The following is a 22,453-nucleotide window of genomic DNA, read 5'->3' as shown; positions in this document are numbered from 1 at the left end:
AAAAAAGTTTGGAGTTGGAAGTAGTTTGATATGATTGTGTTTTTGTTGTTCGAGTCTGAACCTTTTCGTCCTTTTCGTCAGGCACTTATTTTGAAAGCAGCAGAGAAAACATCCGGTTTTCCCCATAAAAGTCAGTCACGCAGCTGCTAAGTGGGTGAAAGTTTTGCAGAGGTGTCAGAAGAAGTACAACTGGAAGATGGACGCTGCAAGTTACAGAGACTGTGAGGTTGGTGTTTTTAAAATTACTGATTCATGACGTGTTATGAAGTTCGGTGCACGAGACAGAAAACGACGCTTCAGCGTTTGGTGTTAAATGTGTTTCATAACGAACAGGTTGGAAGATAAGTAGAGAGTAAACAATACTGGGAATTGTGCAGCACGATATCAACAGGAATGCGCTGTTTGTGCAGAAAGAGTGGACAGAAATACTGTTTCAGTGTCGCTGAGTGTGCAGCAGACCGAGTGCGAGAAAGACAGTAATCTTTACGTCGAAATTCTGTTGCAGGATATAATCAGACCTACTCCCAGTTTGTGCATCTACATTTCAGTCCACCCAAATTTTGCACATTTTGCATTTTTTATGATATCAACTCATACTTGAGACTTGAAATGCAGTAATCGGAATTTATTGCACTTATTTGTCGTTTGCTAAAAAAGAAAAAGTACAAAGTAGAATTTGGAAAAAATAAAAAATAAATAATAATTTAAAAAGTAGTATACTATTAATCTCAGCGTTCTCACTGCCACAGATTTATCTCTATTCCGTAAAACAATATAATAAAGAGTTATTGTACACACTTTGAGGTTCCTGCAGTTGTGCAGGAATGTGTGGGTGGATTAAACCTAGGAGCAGTGTGTAAACAGATTATCATCAAGTTGAGTGAAATATCTGTGTAATGTTAAGAGCTCTCTGTAGAAGTATGAATGCAGAAATACTTAGTTCAAAAGGAGAAGTGCAGATTTCATATTCTGATCCTGATACATGTGTTCTTTCAGGCTTGGAGGGCTGAGGGTCTTCCTCTGACCACCAGCAGCAACGAGGCCTGCAAACTGTACGACTCTGTACTCACCCAGGTATACATGTCACACATGTCTCATCATCAGCAAATTGATTACAGAGGGAAAGACAGTCACTGATAATAACAGCATCTCAATCTGTCTGGCTCTTAGTATGTGAAGTGGATGAGTGATGAATCCATGGGAGGCTTGGAAGCGTGTATTTCTGCCATGAAGGCTGCTGACCCCAACTTTGGTGAGTACAGTTCCAGTTTGGAAAAATTTCAGATGTTTAAAATAATATCAGAAAACAACAGAATCTGATCATTTTTATATAATTCAAACACCAAATAGTAAAAGACAGCATGTTGAATATTGCAAGGCTAGTGTCTTACTCATGATGAATACCTCTGGGCTTAAAAAATATATATTTATTTAAAAAAAAAAATAAAAACAGGGTAAAACTCTAAAATAATTTGTTCTTCCCATGCAGAGGTTTCCACTAAAGCAGAGGTGTCCAAACTAATTTCACTGAGGGCGCATTTAATTTGTAAAAATAATTAAGGACCAGCTCTGAATGCTCTGTTTATTAACTAAATATGGAAATATGAGCTGGATGTTTTTTTTTTTTTCGTATTCCGACTACTTTGACCTGCAAACAATAATTTCAGACCCAAATATTTCCTGTTCTGCATTCTTAGCTACTTTTATGCTCTAATTGTTGTCTTTTCTGCACCACTTCATACCTTTAATCTAGTGCTGTCCTCTAATGTGTGGTTGTTCATAAAGCACATTTTTACAGCATTCTTTATGTTTTTATTTTACTATCTGGTTTTGCATAACTTTTCACTTAAGCTGGATGAAGATATGAAGCATAACTGGAGTTTATTCCATCATCCCTAAACTCATCACAAAAGAGACAAATGTATAAGTAGTTTGAATATTGTTTGCAGACTACTCACTGCAGACCTCATCCATAAGTTATGATTCACCATTGCTTAAAAAAACAAACAAAACAAAAAAACAAAGCTGCTTTTCTGTGGTTTTTACCCACTGAGGTGGCATTGAATACAAGAGAAAGTGTACAACATTTGATTATTTTTGGTGGGCTCACATCCCAAGAGGCACCATGCTCTGCAGGGACTCACAAAGGTGCTTTTGAAGGGAGCGCTGGCATGAGGCAGGAGGAGAGCTGGACCTGCCTCACCAATAAGGCTCACTTTAGGACAGTTAATCACAGCAGGGTCAACGCTGGAATCACATTATTCTTTCAGGATCCCTTTCATTGTACCAGCATTTAGGAAACCTGCTCCTGAGGATGTGCCAACAAAGGTGTCAGGATAGGAAACACGCCAATACCGTTCTTTCTTTTCCTCTTATGTGTCCTCAGGGGACAATTTTGTTGTTGCTACTTGGACTGCTTCTTTAAACTGAATCCAGAGATGCTCAACACATTTTTAAAGCACATTCAGGGAGGTTTATAATGCATCAGTGAGCAAAAGGCAAGGTAATAGATCTCAGGAGACTGGGAGTGTCCAACCCTAGAAGCAGGTCTAGGTCGTAGCCAGCATCAGTTAAAAATGTACCAAAGCAGGCATGAAGACTCAAAACTGAGAATTAAGTGCTGAGGGTAGCAATGCCAGATGTATCCCACTTTAAAGGACTTTTACCTTCACAAAGTTTAGAAAGGAGGTCAGCTCCTCTCTGTAACAGTCTGTTTTAGTTAGAGGGAACAACAGCACTAAAAGTTTTCTCATCATCTCCCTTGCTTTGTTCTCATTAAGCCACACTAAACATGCAGAGTAAGCACATTATAAGAGAGCACTTCCTGCTACAGAGAGATCCAGCTCAACTAAAGGAAAATATGTATGTGTGTGTCGTTTAGCTATCTTCAGACATCTGTGCGCATATAGATCACCTGTGTTTGATAGTATCACAGCGTGGTGCTATCGGTATCACACGATATAAGCTTAAAAAAAAAATCTGCTATTGGCCAACACACCAAATTCCAGCAATGAATAAACTGATAAAATAATAGACTGAAACTGCAGATACTTTTGAACTTTTTTGTGATTTTGTTTGCACAGTTCAGACCAGGGGTGGAAGAATATCAAAATGTGGATTCTTCTCAAAAACCTTTTTTTTTTTTTTAAATTTCATATTCTTCATTTCAGTCTTTGTTTATAAACTGTGTTGGAAAAAAGTTACCACTTTTCTCTGGCAGAGGGTGAAATGTTTCTCCCTCACTCACGTGATGTGCATTTTATGGGAAAATATGGCTCCTGATATTGTCTTTAGACATCATCATCATCATTTAACTTTTTCACATGGTCTAGTGTTAAAAAAGCAAACTAAAAATTGCAAGTTGTAAATATTGAAGAATCACAATTTAAATCGAATTGGCAGCCCCAAAATTGTGATAGAATTGAATCATGGTACTACAATGTTGTCCCAGCCCTATTTCAGATTAAACTTGAATTTAAGCAGCAGTCTGTACGGTACATGTATATGATTACTTAAGCTACATTTACCATTTACCAAAGTAAACCATTTTTATCAGTTTGGGATTAAGTGCTGTACAGTTTCACTTCTCACATGTTCCCTGTAAGCAGAGGTTATGTTTACTGACTGTCAGTTATGAAATTGGCCAAATTTGCCCTGGTTGTGGGTAATGTTATGATTTTTTCAGGAAGAGCTTTCATATATATTTTTTGTTTGAAATCAATTTCCATAAATAAATATATGGGATGGAACAGTTTACCGTTTGGTTTGTATTTTTTCTTTTTCCTTCTTTTCACAGCTCACTTTGAAGCGAGTATGTAGCACAGATCGTACACATGTGCAACTCGAGGTGAAGGATACAGCAGAGCAGTTGTAGGGAAGTGTGTGTTTTTTAAATGACGAGCGGAGAAGACAGAGTTAGAGGGTGTAACTGTTGTTCTGCTGTCTGGGAGCTCTTTAGATTAGATTTCAGACTTCTCTGGAGAGTTTTTTTTGAAATACGATAACTCTTGTGACTTTTCTTGAGTTTGGGTAATCTGAGGTTAAAGAGGGTTTTAGATCTCCTTGATGGTCAGTGTGTGTGAATCCATCCTCTATCTGAAACACAGAAAGACAGTTCTCCTCACTCCCAGCAAATGAAATCACTTCTGCTGGTCTCCAGCCCAGATAAAGGAGGAGGGTTGATATTTAGACATAAAAAAACAAGAATGGACAGAAGAAAGTTCATTTTTAGTTGTAAACATATTTATTATGTCGTATTTTACCTGCTTTCTGTCTCTTTCACCTTATTTCTCTCTCCTACAGAGACCATTACAATTACATGCACATGGATTATTATACAGATTAGACAGCAGCATTATTTAGTGGCTTTTAGTGACTTCTGGGACAGCCAATAGTGACTTTCCTTACTGAGGAGTTGGCATGTTGAAACTAGCAATGTTTCACTTAGTTTCAATGATGTTTGAAATGGGAAACAGACTCATTCTTTCATGTTTTTCATGACTTAACATGACAGAATGGATTAAAATAATCTGTTAATAGTGGATTATTAGGGTAAATGTGCACTGAACCAAACCGAAAACTGTGATAGGAACCAAACCATGGATTTTGTGAAGCATTCTATCTCTTATAAATATACAGTTTTTAGGATATATTTTTCAGATTTTGCACAAGAAATGAATATTACAAAACAAATGTGATCAGAGTATGCACCATAATACAATAAACTACTTCAAATAAAGAAGAGAGTTGATAATCTCTGCAGTTATGTGTGCAGAAAAAATATCGGTTTCGGGGAAAGGAGTTATCAAATATCGGCATATGGGATAACAAAAAAAAACAAAAACAAAACAAATATCATACATTCCCAATACAATCCTGCTCTGAATACAGCCCGCTGAGGTGAAACTGTGTCTTTATCTTACACGCTGACTCAGATGATTTGCATGCTTAAATGACTTTCAGTATCTGAGGCGTGGCTAATTTTATTCATTATGTCTGCTTTTCAAGCTTCTGCTCAAAGATGTGTAACGCTTCATAAAACATGCAAGCAGCTTAAAAACCCAAGATCAGGCCTTTCAAATGTTTTAAAGTAGCTGTTATATAAGAAAATGAATCTAGGTCTGCAGGTTTAGGAAAAATTTCATTCGTAACATGACTCAGAGGCAATTAATTCTTTCTTGTCCTTGTTTAAACTGGTTAAAATAAAGATAAGTCAACCAGTTTTTAGAAGAGTGGTGTTTATTTTTATTGAAATAGTTTGATAAGGGGCTGAAAAAACATGCAGTTTGAGGTAATGATATTAAAGGAACCACCTCGTGTTACCCTTAGGGCACACAGTGAGGATGAAAACATTTTTGACACTTGATCTCTTGTTAAAGTGTTAGCTCAAAAAGTCTGGTTGAGCTTTGAGTGTAAAGGTAGTTAGTAAATCTTTCCCTCTTTGATCGACAGGCTGTGCAACAAAGAAATCATTAACAAGTGTGTGATACCTTTCTTTGCCAACCTTGATGTCAAACTTATAACGTCCATAAAACCAGTGTTATCTGTTATACCTGCAGTCATGGGTCATCTGATCAGCACTGGCCTGGAGCTGGTCTCTACAGGAAGCTCCATCAGGCTGGATCAGCGTCTGGCTGCTGACATGAAGCGGACGGTGGAGCTGGCAAACAGCCAGGACATCACTCCCAGAGAGAAGCTCCATGTCAAGGCCATGGAGCTCTTCTCACGAGGGTAAGATCCAGGGGCGGGTTGATGGAAGAGGAGGGTCAGAGGAGAGGGGTGAAGAAGACTTTTGTTGCTCCAGGGGCAGTAGTTCTGTCATGAATCCCAGGTAATAAAAAAAGAAAAAAAAAGAAAAAAGAAAGGAGGACCCAGTCGCAGATTGAAACTAAAACACTTTAATTTTAACTTCAAAATCAAAGAAAATCCAAAAACTCAAAACCAAAAACACTAGAAAGCTCACTAGAGAAAAATCCAAAAGGCACGGGGAACACACGAGACACAGGCAACAGCAGACAATGAACCATCAGAAAGCACATGGAACACAGAGAATATATACACTGGCGGGTAATCAACCACAGGTGCAGAACAAGAACAAGAACAAGAAAACCTGCAGCCTCTTGGCCCTTCATGGCATGAGTTTGACACCCCAGTACTAGATACATTACACAGGAACACTAAGAATTATTCCAGAAAGACACACACAAAAGAAGAACCAAATCAAAACCACAAGAAGCACGAACTAAAGACAAAAACAAGAGACACAGAACATTCCACAAGAATAACTAAGATTAACACAGAGACAAAGGACAAGAACAGAACCACAGAGAAACTCAAGAAGACCAAAACACAAGAAACACCCAGAAGTACAGAAACCAAAAAACCCAAACAATGACAAGTTCACTACAAAGCTCTGTGACAGGAACAGGTGAAGGAAAATGCACAGATCTTTTCTAAAGCAGTTGATGCTACTCTAAATCAGTGTTTCTCAATCCTGGTCCTGGAGACCCCCTGCCCTGCATGTTTTAGATGTTACCCCACTCCAACACACCTGATTCAAATGAATGGCTCGTTATCAGGCTCGAGCAGAGCTTGATGACGAGCTGATCATTGGAATCAGGTGTGTTGGAGTCAGGAACATAAAAAACATGCAGGGCAGGGCTACCCCAGGACCAGGATTGAGAAACACTGCTCTAAAGTGGTTTCATTACCTGTGGAAGACCATTGATACCAAATAAAGGAAATAAACAGAGAACCTTGTCCTGAAAAGAAAAGATTAAAAAAAGTTGAAATAAAAAGATGCTAATTCAGATTTTATCTCGTTATTTGAATTTTGTATTGTGTTATTTGAAGTATTTCAGAATATCAAGTAAATATTTCACAGTTTTAACTGTTAACCTTGTTGTTTAAACTTTTTCATGATAGTCTTGAACAAGTATCTCATAAATTTGACTTCTAAGCCCATAACTTTTACTTGGCGCTCATAATTTTAATTTTGTTTCTCATATTTAACTTTTATGATCATGTAATCTTGACAAAGTATCTTGATTTTAACTGTTTTATTTCATAATTTAGATGAAGTATCTCCTAGTTTGAATTTGGTATATCATACATTTAACTTTTTTTAATCTAGTAATGAGGAAGCTTGTAAGTGGATAACATATCATATAGATTGATCTTTGTATCTCAGGAATTTCAATTTTAGTCTCAAAATTAGAAGTTCTTATCTTATTAACTTATTACTATTATTATTATTATTATTATTATTATTATCTCATCGTCCTTTTTTATCAGTTCATGTTAGCTTTGTTTCATACAGTTCTTTTTTGTGTCTATAATTTCACCTTTATCTCAGAATTTAAAATTTTATCAGATGATTTCAATTTTTGTCATGATTTTAATTTTTAATCTCTCAATTTCAATTTCAATTTCATAATTTTTTAGATATTTTTTTAAATTAAACTTTGTATCATATTTTTTTTATCTTTAATCTCATACTTCAACCCTTTTATCATATTATTATTATTTTATTTATTTATTTATTTATTTATTTATTTATTAATTTCCAAAATTACAACTTTGTATCACATAATTTCAATTTTGGGCCTCACAATTTAACTTTTTATCTCATGATTTCAATTTTTAATCTTACAAGTTTTAGTGTCATTAATTTAAATTTCACTGCATTATTGTAACTTTCATCACAAAGTTTCCAATTTTTGAGTTCGAATCTCTGACTTTCACCTTCATTTTGATCTGGTGTCTAATAATTTAAACTTTTAATGAAGCAGTCTTTGGGTTGGACTTTTTTGAAATTAGTTATATGAAGCTGACCAGGATCCCTAAAGGATAATACTCCTCCTTTACTGACGTACCTCCAACGCCCCAACCACTCTGTTGACTCTGATGACAGATTTTAAGTTTCTACTCATTTCAGAAACACACTTGACTCCTTTTTAAGCTGAAATAATTATTTTGTTTTACTCCTGTCTCTGGCTTTAATGCCTTTGTTCTTCTTTTGTGATGTGTGGAAATCAAACTTGTATTAAAGGAGGTTGGTAACAATCACACCACGTAGGTGCAGGGAAATTAGAAATCAAGACAAGAAACTATTGACAGAGACTGGTGAGCTGAAATGTGCTGCTCGTTAAAACTGCTGATTTCCACAGCCTGTATAAAAAAAGCATGGGCCCTGCTCATTTTCAGCTTCAAATCCGTTCACACCACAGCGTGTCTCTCCTGCGGGGCTGCTGACAGCGCTGTCAGCTGGTGAGTCAATCACGATGGATGGAAGGAGAGCACGCTGAAACATAAAGTTTCCACCAGTTAGTTCAGCCCACTTCACTGCCAGTTACCACCGAAGCAGGGAGGAGCAGCAGACAGACAGGAGTCATTCTTGCTCCTCTTCCTACATATCTGTTTTTATCTGCTGCCATGACAGGCCTGTGATGGGACAGCTGAGCAGAAACAGGAAATGAGGGGAGCTGAGGACACTGGTCTGCAAAATCTACAGAGGGCGATACAGAAGCTGTTGTGTAACAATCCAGCCGAGTTTCGAAATCTGCTTTTCTACTGTCGCCAGGAGAAACACGAGTCATTATTCATCATTAGAGCAGATATAAACAACATACGGGGTGCTGTAAACATCGAACAACCCTGATTATCAGCCCAAAGCTGTCTGAGGTTCCTACGACTCACTCCTAAACTGACGCCTCTTCATGCCCCACAGAGTAAACCTGATGGTCAGTTCTTCATACTAAATTTTAGATTCTATGTCCAGGTTGATTTTCAAGGAGAAGCCAGGTGATATATATTTTTAAATAGCTTAGTCTTCATGGCTGTTGCTGGAGGAGGATTGGCAAAAAAAATTTCCCAAGTCTCTTTTTGACAGGGAAACTTAGCACCCTGCTAACTGAAGAGCTAAATGTTTATGTAAGGATTATTAAATGTTAATACCAGTGTGTGAACGCTTCTCTGCTCTGTAAGTGTGAGCATATTTAGGTTATTCAGACATATATTGGGACATTAGAGCAAATGTTAAAATTAAACCCTGTATCTCTGTGTTATGACCAAACAGCTCTACAAAGTAGTGAAAAGATGTAACATAACCAGTGGCGAACCGTGAGTACCACAGCTGGGCCTTCACCTCAGCCCTCACAGTCCAGAAAAGAAATCATCGCGGAAAAAAGTAGTTAACAGAAAACATTTTCATTGAATAAATCAAATAAAACAATGACTAACATTATTAAGTGAGTTTACAAAACTTACTAAAATAACCTAAAATGATGAAGAAAATGTCTTTAGTTTTTATCTTTGTCAATCTGTGTCATACATAAACTCGTTACTTTTACCCATCGAGAGTACTGGCAGGCTGCCAACACTCCTGGATATGGAGGGAGTCTCCCATTTTTTAAACCCCTTCTCTGGCTGTTCTCCTGGCTTATGATTTCTCCTGATTGTTCCCCAACTTTAAGTATGCTCCTGTGATCGCTAATATTTTTTGAAAGTGAATCAAGTCCCGTACATGGACGTTATATCGAAAACTGAAAAACCATCCACCCCCTCTCTCTTAGTTGGTTTGATCCAAAGACGCTGCAGGAGACCTCAGAGACGGAGGCAGATAACTGTGCTGCACTTGTTGATTAAGAGTTGACCAGAGCCTTAGCTGTTTTCTATCCTTCTTTTTTTGTGTTGACATGTCGTGAGTTAAACTAACGTAGCTCTGCTCTAACGCAGCATCCTCTTCAATCAGGAGAGTCCAGAGCAGCGGTAATCATATAGTTAGAAGGCTGACTCTGGAATAGTGAAACTTGTGTCATTGTTCTGTCTGTCTTCGGTGTGTGATGAACATACGAGCTGCGTGTGTACGCGACAGCGCTCTGTCTTTAGAACAGGGGAGAGTTCAGGTGGAGGACACTGACTGAGCCAGTGAAAGAGAGGGAGAATTCAAACCACAATGTCTTACACAGTGCCCGTGATAGATGAAGACTTAAGCACTCGCACGACCAGATGAAAGTTTTACTCGCACACGCTGAAAAAATGCTAACAAGCTAGCCACAACTTCGCTCTCATCTTCTGACATTCCTCTCACCGCCCTTACTCCTCTGCCTACTGTTCGGACTTCACGAAGGCCTATGCTCTTCTGTTTTTGTCCCGCCCCCCCAAAATTCAAATCGTGATTGGTCAATCTTCCTGTCTCTCTCCAAACCAAAACCCATAGCCTGGCCTTCGTGAAGTCCTAACCACTAAACTAGCCAGCAAACTGGGCTCCGTTTGAGATAGCATGTTTCAAGACAGTAACCCTTTCATTGCTGAAGTAAACTTTGCAGTGTACTTAATTTCAAAACTTATAGGATGTATTAAATGTATTTTATTCAACTAAATGAGAAATTATATATATATATATATATATATATATATATATATATATATATATATATATATATATATATATATGTATATATATATATATATATATATAGACATATGATACGTATATTTTTTGGCTCTGATTTTTTAAGGCCTTCTCTGAAGGCCTAGAAGTCCCTGAAGGTTCCCCACTGAACCAGATAGTAAAGGTGAATAAAATGTTCAATGAAATAATAGGAACAAATTTTACAAACAAGAATTTCACAAAATATGAGTGAACACAGAACTTAGACTAATAACAAAACAAAAGGGCTCTCTAAACAGGAGCCAAGGAGCAGAGCCTGCTTTAAACAGAGCAAACTAAGGTTTGACAAACAAAGGCAACTTTTATGAAGGACTCGTCCCCACAGAAAGGTAATCTAACTGAACGCCGAGCACAGGCGGAGCCAGTTCACATTAAATCCAGTCACCACTAACTGAACACTGTAAGTCTTATCCAGTGTTTTTCTGTTCTTTTCCGTGAAAATTGTCTTTATGCTCAATTTAAGCAACACTGAACTGATAAGTCCAGAAACATGTATTGTTTCAAGTTATTTAAAGACAAAATAAGGTCTGACTTGCTTGTAACAAGTAAAAAAAAAAGTGAAAATTTGCTTGAAACTAGAATAATTTTTCTGTTGATAAGTTTTGATTTTTTTGCACTGAAGCCCCCTCCTGCTCTTTGAAGTTTCTGCTGGCTGATTGTCAGTTCTGATTGGTCCGGTCAGCAACCACAGGGGAGGGGCAACGCACACGCGCACACACAGACTCATACAGACTCACACAGGCACACCACAACAAGCTATGCAGTCTGCTTACCTTTTATAAGCTAAGTACATCATTGTTACGTTATTAGTCAATAATTCCATGTTGGTACAGGCAGGTCTTTAACACAGTTGGTGACGGTGCTCATGGGAATTTCAATCTAAAAAGCACATGCTAAAAAAATGAAGTCTAATCCAGTCTTATTTTTAGTCAAAACTGTCTTATGGGACTTGATTTCAGTCAAATCCAAAAATTGTTTTGCCAAAATTGCTTAAAAAAATCTGCCAATTGTGTAAGACAAACATATTTTCTCTAGTTTCTTGTATTTAAACATCATTCTTACTTCAAGAAACTTGACAAACACATGTTTCTTACCTCGTTGGCTGATTTTCATTCATTCATTTTCTGAACCGCTTATCCTTTTCAGGGTCGTGGGTGTATGGAGCCTCTGTCATTGGGTGAGAGGTGGGGTACACCCTGGACTGGTTACCAGTCAATCACAGGGCTGACACAGACACAGAACCATTCACGCACACACTCACACCTACGGACATTTTAGAGTGTCCGGGGTGCACGGGGAGAACATACAAACTCCACACACACTACCGGCCAAGCTGGGAATCAAACCAGTGACCTTGCTGTGAGGCTGCTGCGTTAAATGTTGCACCACTGTGCAGCCCCCCATTGGCTGATTTTGAATTAGTAATACAACTTCAGTTTTGTCTTTTCATGGCTCAAATTTTGTTTTTTTTTTTGCAGTGCACTTCTTATGTCAGCGGATAAACCATATGCAAACCCCTTACATTGCATATAAAAGTACTCACTACTAAAAAAAGTGTAGCTGCCAACAGTGCGCACAGCTACTGCTGCACAGTGTTACTTTTGGTGAAATAAAGAAACGGTAGAATAAAGAGTGTTATTTTATTGACACTTGGATATGAAATAAACTTCATTAATTCTCTTCAAGCAGACTGTTTTTCATGGAGATGTGTTTTGTGATCATTTTGTTGCTTCTATCAAACACTTCCTGGTAAAAAGAGAGACGTCTCCTCTGATTTAGCGCAGCGTGTCTTGAAGTGAGAGCTCCAGTCAGCATTACGTCCCAGTAGACAAGAGCTCACTTTTGTTTACTGCTGTGACAGAGAAAATAGGTTTTTCTGTGGAACAATGGTGCTGTTTTAGAGACAGAAAACTACCAGAGTGATTTTTATCTCCTTGGCAAAGTACTCCCAACCCTGAGCTGCTCACTCTCTCTCGTCATGTGAAGCAGACATGTGTTTCAGATCCTCAGCCTGCAGCTGCTGTCATGTGTGCTGAAGACTCCTGGAAAATTTCAGCCACAGCTTCAGTCACGTTTATGTTTCCTTTCGAACCTGCAGTTTCTTCACCTCCATGGTATGGTGGAGAATACTGTGACATTGTGTTTCTCAGTAATGAAAGATACTCAGGGTTATGAAGTGCTTCTAACTCCACACATTCAGCACAAAGCATATTGACGTCTCTCTGATTCTCACCGTACGTTCAGTGTGAGGCACTTAATTGCTTTTCAGATCTGCTATAACAGTGACTCATATCTTTCGCAGAAATTTTCTCAAGGCCAACGACATATGGGAAGACATCCTGGTGGATCACCCCACTGATATGCTGGCTCTGAAGTTTTCTCACGACTCCTACTTCTACATTGGAGCTCAGAACAAGCTGAGGGACTCTGTGGCCAGAGTGCTGCCCTTCTGGAAACCACACGTTCCTTTGTACAGGTGCACAGGACACCAGTTTACTATACTCTGTATGTCTCCACAGTCAAATGAGCTCTGAAGCCCTGTTTCCACCACAACGGTCTGCAGTGTTGTAGCTCCACCTTCCAGGATTAGATTGGTTTAGTCCGGCACCCCTATGGAAGGGTCGCCAAAAGTGGCACGGCTCGTCTTGGTTGTTTGGGGATTTGTCCCAGGATTAGGTAGTGGAAACGCTGTAAATGCATGCCACGATGTGACAAACCAAACTGAACCGCCTGGTGGAAATGGGGCTTCAGTGACCTTCATGGCTCAGCCACCTCAGCACGACACCTTTGAAACATGTACCATGTACTCATGACAGACCATGACAGGTTTTTCCACAGTTGACGGAAACAATACTCCTCTACAGAGTCAGCTTCTGTCTTTGGTGTTCTGACTGTTACAGAACGACAGGTGTTCTGGGGATAAGAGCAACCGTGCTAACTGAAGACCTTCAGCTAAATGTGTCAGTGATCATCTACCAGTGGACAGGGTCACTCTGAGTCATTATAATTCTGGTATATTTGGTACAGTTTTTGTCTGGATGTAGTTTTCGGTCTCCCTTATTCTGACCTGGGTGTCACACTCTGTGTGCTTATTGTCATGAGATTCCAGAGGGAAAATCAAAAGAGGAGGAGGACTCAAATGCAGATGAAATAAAACTTTATTTTACTAACTCAAAAAATCAAACCAAACTCAAAAAACTCTAACAAAAGAAACAAAACCAAAAACACTAGAAAACTCACATGAAGCACAGGGAAACACAGGAGGCATGAAGACACAGCGACAGCCAACAGCAAACATACAATGAACCCAACAAGCACACGGAACAGAGACTATATAGACAGGGTAATTAACCACAGGTGCAGAACAAGACACAGGTGAAACACATGAGGGGCAATCAACCACAAGAGAAACACAAGGAGAACCAAACCAAACACAGAGAAACTCAAGGCAGAGACTAAATACACTAAAGACACTGAAACACTAGAAATAATCACAAAAAAACATACATATGACAAGAAACAAATCAAAACCACAAGAAGCACAAACTAAAGACAACAACAAGAGACAAAGACAGCAATCTACAAGAATAACTAAGGTTAACACAGGTGACACAGAAACACAGGACAAGAACAGAATCACAAGGAAACACAAGAGGGCAGAAACACAAGAAAACCCAGAAACCCAGAAACCAAAAACACAAACCATGACACTCATCTTTGGTTTGGAGAGTTTCTCGTTCATTCACACGTCTTGAGTACGACGGTCCAGTCAGAGGGTGCATCTCAAAGCGATAATGTTATGCCTCTTCAGTCCTCTCCCCTCCGCGTTACCGGAAGTACTTTCTTAATCCTCATTTTGAAGACTGTCCCAAAGCGATAATTGTGCTTAGAGGAGAGAGGAGGGAAGAGACCGATCGGAGGAGCGATGATGGAGGAAACGCGAAGGCTGTAGACTTCACAAACACAACTGAGTTTAGTGAGAGACAAAAGACGAGCTGAAATCTGGGATTAAAATGTGTTTGTTATGAGTTTAAAGCAGAAAATACTGAACACAACCATCATCAAATTAATATAACAGAGGATTAAACTGAAAACTGAAATCTAACAGATATCTAGGACACAATAAACTACATTAATGAAAATAATAAGTTTCAGAGTTTATGATCAGATGTGCTCTATAGATAAAGCCTAAAAAATTCATGAACAATTTCACAATTACACATTTTACCAGTAATGTGATCCCTGTGCTTCTAAACAGCACACAGAATAAACAGAGAGCAAGTTTTCTTCATGGTAATATGTTTGTTATGCTAACAGGTTTAAGGAACAGATAAATCTCTGTTACTGTTAATGTTTTAGCAGAGTTAATACAACACACATGTGGAGACACACAAACAGCTGTTAGAGCTGACTGACAGATGATCCAGAGGTGATCAGCTGATGCCATCATCACTGAAACACGTCGCTTCATATGCCGCTCCGGAGGACAGGATGTCCCATTGCTCCAAAAACCAATCTCCTCCATCCTCTCTCCTCTCTTAATTTCCTTGCGTGTCTCCATCATCTCTGGTGGGGACTAAGACACAAGTGGAGGAAGGAAGGATGAAACTTTTATCGCTTTGAGACACACCCATAGGCACCAAGTGACTTGTGTGCTTCAACTCCTCTCTGGTGTATACTTGTCCACTTGTTGATAGGGATGGGTATCGTTCAGGAATTTTCAATACCAGTACCAGTAATGTTTCCTTCACTTAAGTACCAGTTCCTGGACGATACTTTTTTTTGGCACCAATTTTGTAATGGCTGTTTGAACAAAAAAATATTTCATAACACATTATGATACGTTACAAGTCTTATTTTTTAGCTGTAGTATTTTTCCAGTTTTCTTTAAAATCCAAAAAAACAACAACAAATCATTGCCTATGCAAAAGAACAGCGACAACCAAGCAACAGGTCATTATATACTGAGTGCACCGTAAATCCTTAAACATGTTTTCAACTTTAAATGAAATTTCCTCTACCTTTATTTTTTTTAAATGTCAAAATAATCCTCCGCCTCTGTCCGGGATTGGGGCTGCCAAAAATGACCAGAGGAGGAAAGTGTAAGCGCCATTCATTTGCATGCAGACACCTTTCCAGACTGCAGCACACGTCATGAAGAGCACCACGCCAAAGCTCACCCCTCTGAAGCACGCCTGAGCAGAGAAATGAATTGTGCTCGAGCACACTGGCCAAACAAACTGGGCTTTAGAGTTGAAGCGTGCTGGACACTGTAAGGATGGCCAGTGTGACCTCGCCCTGAGAGGAACTGCTGTGTTAGTGAGGAGGACTGGTCTGTCTGAGTTGTTTTGGATAAAGGAGGGACTCAGCTCAGTATTGCACCCAGTGCAGCTTGTTGAGAAGCAGCATGTGCTGAGGAACAATACATCCTTTCATACCAGTCTCCAAACTCTAGAAAAGTCACTAGATTTCTCAATAATCACTTTTCCCACAAGAAGACGCTACAGGGGTCTGATGTTGGCAACAACCTGCGTGCAGCAACCCCATGTAACATTACAGCCAATCACCAGTGGTATCAGATCTTGATCCCTGATCAACCCTTTGGGCACTGAATTTTGGCACCAAAAGATGAGACATATTTTAATACTCAGTAATATCAAAGCATTTCAGTCAGTGCCACAAAAGAACTGAAGTTTGTTAACCAGCCCGACTTGCTGATGTCTTCCATCCGCTCGCTGATTTCTCATGAAGCTGGGAGTCGCTAACCATCAGTCAAAGTGATGCGATCAAAGTAAAAATTGCATTTTTGATAGTAAACCTCTTCACAGGGCTAGAAAAACCATTGTAATCCACAATACTTACTTTGTGAAAATCCACTAAAGCCCATAACTGTTTACAAACAATGAAGAGGTCTATAAAAAGATGGGTGGTGTGATGGCCAAAAAAGAATAAAGGCATTTACAGCTCCTTCTACTGGCTGGCTGCAGTGCTTTCCTCTATGCTAACAGGTAAGGTAGAAATGCAAAGTGAAATGATATGTCAAGGAAGCTTTTCTCAAAGACAGTTTCTGACTTTGAGTTAGTACAGATTTATCTTTAAGTATTCATTCCTTCATTTACACAAAGTTTTACTCCTCTTTGGTTGTTTGAGTTCAGTTTTCAACTTTGTACTGAATCTTCTCTGATCCCGTATGATTTTTTGATATGCTGTGAGAAGCCACAGTTAGGGCTGCAGCTATCGAATATTTTAGTATTTGAGTATTCTACTGAAAATCCCATCGATTAATTGAGTAATCGGATAAAATACATTTTTGTTTAGTTAAAGAGCAGTTATTTTTCAAATGAAAATTTTCCTCTTTGAGAAATAGAATTTTCTGATACAGCAGACTAACCCATTAGTTTCCAAACTCCAGAAAAGAAGCTAGATTTGTTGCTAGTTGCTAATTTGTATAAGAGGTAGCTTGAGGGGTCTGAAAACCTCGTAATATGGCCTCAGCTCTATTTGAAAAACCACTCTTTGGTCTTTTTTAAAATTAAACGATTCCTGAATTAGAAAATTACTCGAGTATTTTTTGTAATCGAGTACCTCGAATCATTCGAGGAATTGTTTCAGCTCTAGCCACAGTTGTATGTCCTTGTTTTAAGAGACCGTTTATTAACTGTCTCTGAACTTTCAATAATTGTGAGTGTCTGCCAAAAACCCACGCACAACTTTGTTCTGCTGTGGACTGGATACACAAGACGTGGTTTTGACGTATTATCATTGTGTTAAATGTGTCTGTAGGCAGAAAGAGTTGGAAAACAAATGTTTTGGATTAAAAATCTTTTGCAGTTGAGTCAAACTTTTTCAATTCAATTTAACTTGTGAAAATGAATCAACAAAAGGACAAAATGTGCTTTTAATTTGACCCTCTGATCCTCTTTGTCTCCTCTCATCTGTTTGTCTTAACTCTTCTCTCTGTCCTCAGCTTGACTCATTTATCCTTGGAACTTGCTGTCTCTAACAAAAGGATACAGAAAATGGAAAAAGGAAAATAACAAACGATTTTTCATCGAGACATAAGCTGGATAAAATTTTAAATTAATGTCTTCTTCTCTGACATCTTCTCCTGGCACATTCTGCTCTCCTTAACTCCCTAATCTGCTTTTTTATGTCTTTCTTCTCAAACACATCTTCCTCTACACCTGCTCTCTCCACATGTTTGATTTCTTGTTTCCTATTTACTTTCTTGTTCATTTCCTTCGCTTTCAATCCTCTGCTTCCTTCAGCTTTCCTCTCTGCTTGGCTCCTCAGGACTCATTTTCCTCTTCTTCCCACCTCTCCACTCCTTTTTTTCACTTCATCCTCGATCCTTTCATCCTCTGTCCTTAAATTTAGCTTCCTGTCCTCTCTGTGGGATTTCTCTCATTATTTCTCCTTCTGCTCTCACTCATATTCTCCTCTGCTTCCTTTTCACACCAGCCGTATTCTCTTTTCTCACCTTCACCTTCATTTCTTCCGATCACTGATGCTGGTTCATTCTATAAATGTAACTTTGTGGAGCATGAGTGGAGACCGGGCTGATGTGACTCGTCATGAGAACATTGTGTCTGTAGAGTTCAAGTGTCTAAGCTAGCTAGCTAGCTAGGTGGCTCATTGATTTGACAAGAGTCAATGTGTCATAGATTGATTGCAGGGTCAGAGCGTCTTTGTAGAGATCAGCTACGTAGAGATGCTCTCACATCCATTCCAGCTGACTGTTATTATGGACCCAGCAAGACAGACACTACAGCTTTTACCACAGTGTCAACAGGCAGGGGGGAAATGTGATGGACGACTTTCTGTGAATTTATTTGATTTGTTGAGTCAGTGACTGTTAAATGATTAAACCCAATCAGAATCAAGTTTTTAACAAAGCCTTCACTGAAAAATATAAGTTGACCTTACTCAAAAAAGTATGGCAACTCGTTGCCTCAAAAAAATTAAGTTCTGCTGACTTAGATATGACAAGTAAATACAACTTACACATTTTTTTCCCAAGTTAACGCAACTTATGCTTCGTGATAACTCAGTTTTCTTGTGTAACATTTTACGCTCAATAATACTGAGTATATCTAAAAAATTTAAATTCTTCAGGCTTTATGTATGAAGTAAATGTGATTAAAAAAAATAACAATTAACATCTAACTTAAATATCATTGTAAAGTACAGCTGGGTCTCATATCCACAGCGTTCCCTCCTCACTCATGGTTACAAATGCTGTCACAATAAAAATCGGCTCTAATAACATGACTTTAGTAACCGTGAGTGAGGAGGGAAGGCAGTAGATATGAGACCCTTCTGTACATTGAAATATTGTTCTTCAGGGGGTACATGTTGTCTGTGCTCTATGGCACTGACTGGTGGTCTGTACTCCATGGCACGTAGTCTTGTACCTATTTTTTTTTCAGTGTGCCTAATGATTAATATGTTAAGGAATTGAGTGTTTGGCTGGGCTATCATGCTATTTTTTGCCAGTTTTGAAACGTAGCATCATTTTTTATTTTGCAGTTAACTTTTAATTATCACTAGGACAGTGTTTTAAGCATAGGCAGTCTGTCCATGCTGTGGAGCACAGACAGACAGTCTGTGCCATGTGGAGCACAGACAGCCTGTGTCACCACTGCACATCTTGGAGAATAGCAGGGTCTCATATCCACTGTGTTCCCTCCTTAATCATGGTTACAAAACACAGTCACAGAAAAAAATGTTTTCCTAAAACCATTTTCTTAAAATATAAAAGAGCATTTTTTAAGTTTGTTTATAGAGAATATTTCATTAAAAAATATAGAAACTTTTGGTTAGTATGTGTAAATTTTGAGTTTGATTTATTTGCGGTGATCAATTCAAATGAATTGAATTTCAAAGCACATGTGACTTTATATTTTATTAGTCTAGCTTAAAACAGTTATTTAAAAAACTTGAAATATTTTTTGTGCAAGTTGGACCAACAGTTTGTTTTTTCTTGTGTATGTAGACTATCCCAGAAATGAATTAAGCACCAAGTAAATCAGAGCTTCTTTGCGAATGTGTGAAGTGATCAAATAAATACATATTGCTGATAAATTTATTTTTTTATGTTGACCCAACTCAGAAAAGCTAAGTTTCTCAACTTTTTAAACTTACTAATTACCATTACTTGTTTAAAATAACTGTTAATAACATTTTGCTGAAAAGTGAGTTGGGTCCACTTAATGTTTTTATTTAAGTCAATGTTCTGCTTTAAAGTGATAACTATGTACTGATGTATTAGGTTAACACAAAAGCATGTACCAGGTTTTTTTTAGTAGGAATCATAAAAAGCTTCAAAGGGCTACGGGATGAGGGCGTTAGCAAATGATTAATATCTGCAATATAATGACAAAGTTCTGATACCAACACTAATACCCAGGCTCTAGTGGAAACACGAATACTAACTCAGTCTGATACCAGGATTGATGAAACGTTCTCTATTCCTCACTATCAGGATGAGAATTATGATTTGGAAACTTCAGACTTTCCTAATCTTTTAAGGTAAAATGTAATGAAACCTATTAAAACTGACTGTAATAATAGTTTATGGGATTGTAAATGTGTGGTGAGTGATACTCCAGTAATAACAGGAATTACAGTTCAACTGTTTAACTGAATTAAAGTGACTCAAGGTTGTCCAAGTCAACAAAATGGGAAAAAAACATCAGGCAGAAAACCTAAAACCCCCTCAGTGAGACCTGTTCTTTCACTTAAAGCTCTTGTTGTATATCATCACAAGTAAAGAGAAAGAATTCAAGTGTTTTTTACCCACCTTAGTTCTGTCCTTTGGCACGGACAGTAAGAAAAGATCCTTGGATTAAAATGTGTAAGTCTGAGCTCTTCTCCCTGACGAAGGTGAGAAGGTATGAGGGCAAGAAGTTATCAAGGAAAGGCTTGTAAATACAGATAAAACAGTGTTTGAGTCTGAATGTAGACAGGGAGGACAAACCAACGCATTCATAAAGCAAACAATGACAAGTGAGAGCTTTACAGTCAGTGATCGACCTCTTTGCTCGCTGATACACAAAGTTCACAGCGTGTAAGCTAAGAGAAGAGGCGTACCCACTCAAGACCTTCTCATAGTCCAACACGGACATAAAAGTAGCAGAGACAAGCTTCTATTATTAGATGTATCTCTAGCTGCACAAGGCTGAAAGAGAGATTCATCCTTTAGAAAACCAGGGTATCTTTGGAGACACTAACTCGATTAGTGTGCACTGAGAAATGGAGACTTGGAGCTGGTTGAAAACACTGCATTTGAAAACAGCAGGAATTTTGTTTTGTTGGCATAAAAATAATTTTAAGCCAGAAATATTTTTGAAGAGTGTTAGAGCAGTTTGTATCTGGGAGAGAGCTCAGACAGGAGTGGATGAAGAGCTGGGCATCACAGTGCCTGAAGCACAGGAATGAAAATTTGCTTTTGAGATGCTAGTTATCTTTCCACATGCTATTTTTGTACACATAAGCCATTCTACTGAATGATCAATCAATTGAATTAGATAAACCTGATGATTTTTTTTTTGTTAAAAATTAAAATATTAAGTAATGTTAAAAGATATATGTTGCATATCACTGTAAAACATAATAAGTTGACCTTACTCAAAACTGAAAGATGTGATATCAATAATTTGCCTTATAAATTAAGTAAATGTAGTAATAAAAACTTGAAACAGATCTAAAAAACTAAATTAAATGACATTTTAAAGTTCAGCAGGGTCTCATATTGACTGCGTCACCTCCTCACTCACGGTTACAAGACGCCGTCAGAGAAACTAATGATTTTAAGTTGTTCTTACTTAGTCAGTGACAAAAGTTAAATCTACTCAGAAATCATCAGTTTCAACTCTGAAAACTCAGGCATTTGAGTAAATTGAACTTACTAACAATTTTTAAGTTTTCATGGCGTAATCCAATGGATTAGGTTGGTTACACTTCAGGGTTTACGGTATATGGCTAGCACAAATGTGCAGACCAAGGCTGTTGATGACTTAGCACACACATAAGAGACATAGAACGCAGTTTAATAGATCTGCTCTTTTGTCACTGATAATTCAATCTAATTTTTTAAGTCTGTATCAGAAAGATAACCCAACACCAGGGTCAGATCTGAAGGCAAGTTGGCCAATGGCTGGTATATCTTGCTGATATCATTTTGTTTTCATTAGAAAAGATGGTGACTCAGGAAATTTAAAGCAGAAGTAAGGCAGAATGGAAAATTCACCCCATTTATTTGATCTTTAAATCTGACTGCTCAGTATTTCAACATTTCAGTAAATGACACAATAATAGGCTAACTGATTAACCAGTTTGACACACACATCCCAATGTACAGTAGAGAGTTTACACTAATGTCTCTCTTTACATTAGGTTGACAAGTGGGAACAACATTGATTCATAATCTCAGGTTTACTGGTGACTTTCATGTCACTTTTCTTTTTAGAGGTAGGGTCTGCAGGAATTTTTGTTACCTGTAGTCAACAAAAAAATTAAAGTAGTCTCCTCCTCCTCTTTGGCTCAGTGCCAGCGGCAGCACACACCCACTGTCTCAGACCGTGACTACATGAAAACACTCACTAGCCCAGCAACCACCTGTGGCATTATGTTTCTCCGTGGGGGAGATTCGAGAGCAGTGCACCTGACTTAGCATGATAGCACAAGCTAATCATGGGTATTTATCACATACCTGGTTAGCAGAAAGCTAACTTGTGTGCCTTCTCATCCCATGCCTGTAGGACACGACTGAGCAGGATTGTTCCTATAAAAGTTGACACTATTTTTTTATAAAATCCTGCAGACTCTACCTTTAAGCTTTGTCTGCACTGGCAATTATTGACAATACAAGCCAACATTCCTCTGAGTTATACGTGGAGGCCGGCAGCATTAGAAAAGTTGTTGAAGGCATAAAAAGTTGGGACTGTTTTAATCAATCGAGCTGACTTTTTGAAACAATATGAGGTCACTTCAGAGCGC

General features: G+C 38.3%; 1 protein-coding gene across 1 annotated transcript in view; it reads left to right on the top strand.

Annotated features, from left to right (window-relative positions):
- Positions 1–106: 106 nt before the first annotated feature.
- The window catches only part of ttc38 (tetratricopeptide repeat domain 38), a 37,970-nt gene continuing 15,623 nt past the window's right edge, over positions 107–22,453 (top strand). Inside the window, exons 1-5 of the mRNA XM_074677587.1 lie at positions 107–226; positions 997–1,074; positions 1,171–1,252; positions 5,559–5,730; positions 12,756–12,929. Coding sequence (XP_074533688.1) covers positions 197–226; positions 997–1,074; positions 1,171–1,252; positions 5,559–5,730; positions 12,756–12,929 — 536 coding nt within the window. The 5' untranslated portion in view covers positions 107–196. The remainder of the gene's footprint in view (positions 227–996; positions 1,075–1,170; positions 1,253–5,558; positions 5,731–12,755; positions 12,930–22,453) is intronic.

Source organism: Halichoeres trimaculatus, unplaced genomic scaffold (genome assembly GCF_033239565.1).
Source record: "Halichoeres trimaculatus isolate MK-OKI-2021-1 unplaced genomic scaffold, fHalTri1.1 fHalTri1_scaffold_10, whole genome shotgun sequence".
Lineage (NCBI taxonomy): Eukaryota > Metazoa > Chordata > Actinopteri > Labriformes > Labridae > Halichoeres > Halichoeres trimaculatus.
The sequence above is the reverse complement of the archived record's forward strand: the minus strand, read 5'-3'. Positions and strand labels throughout refer to the sequence as shown.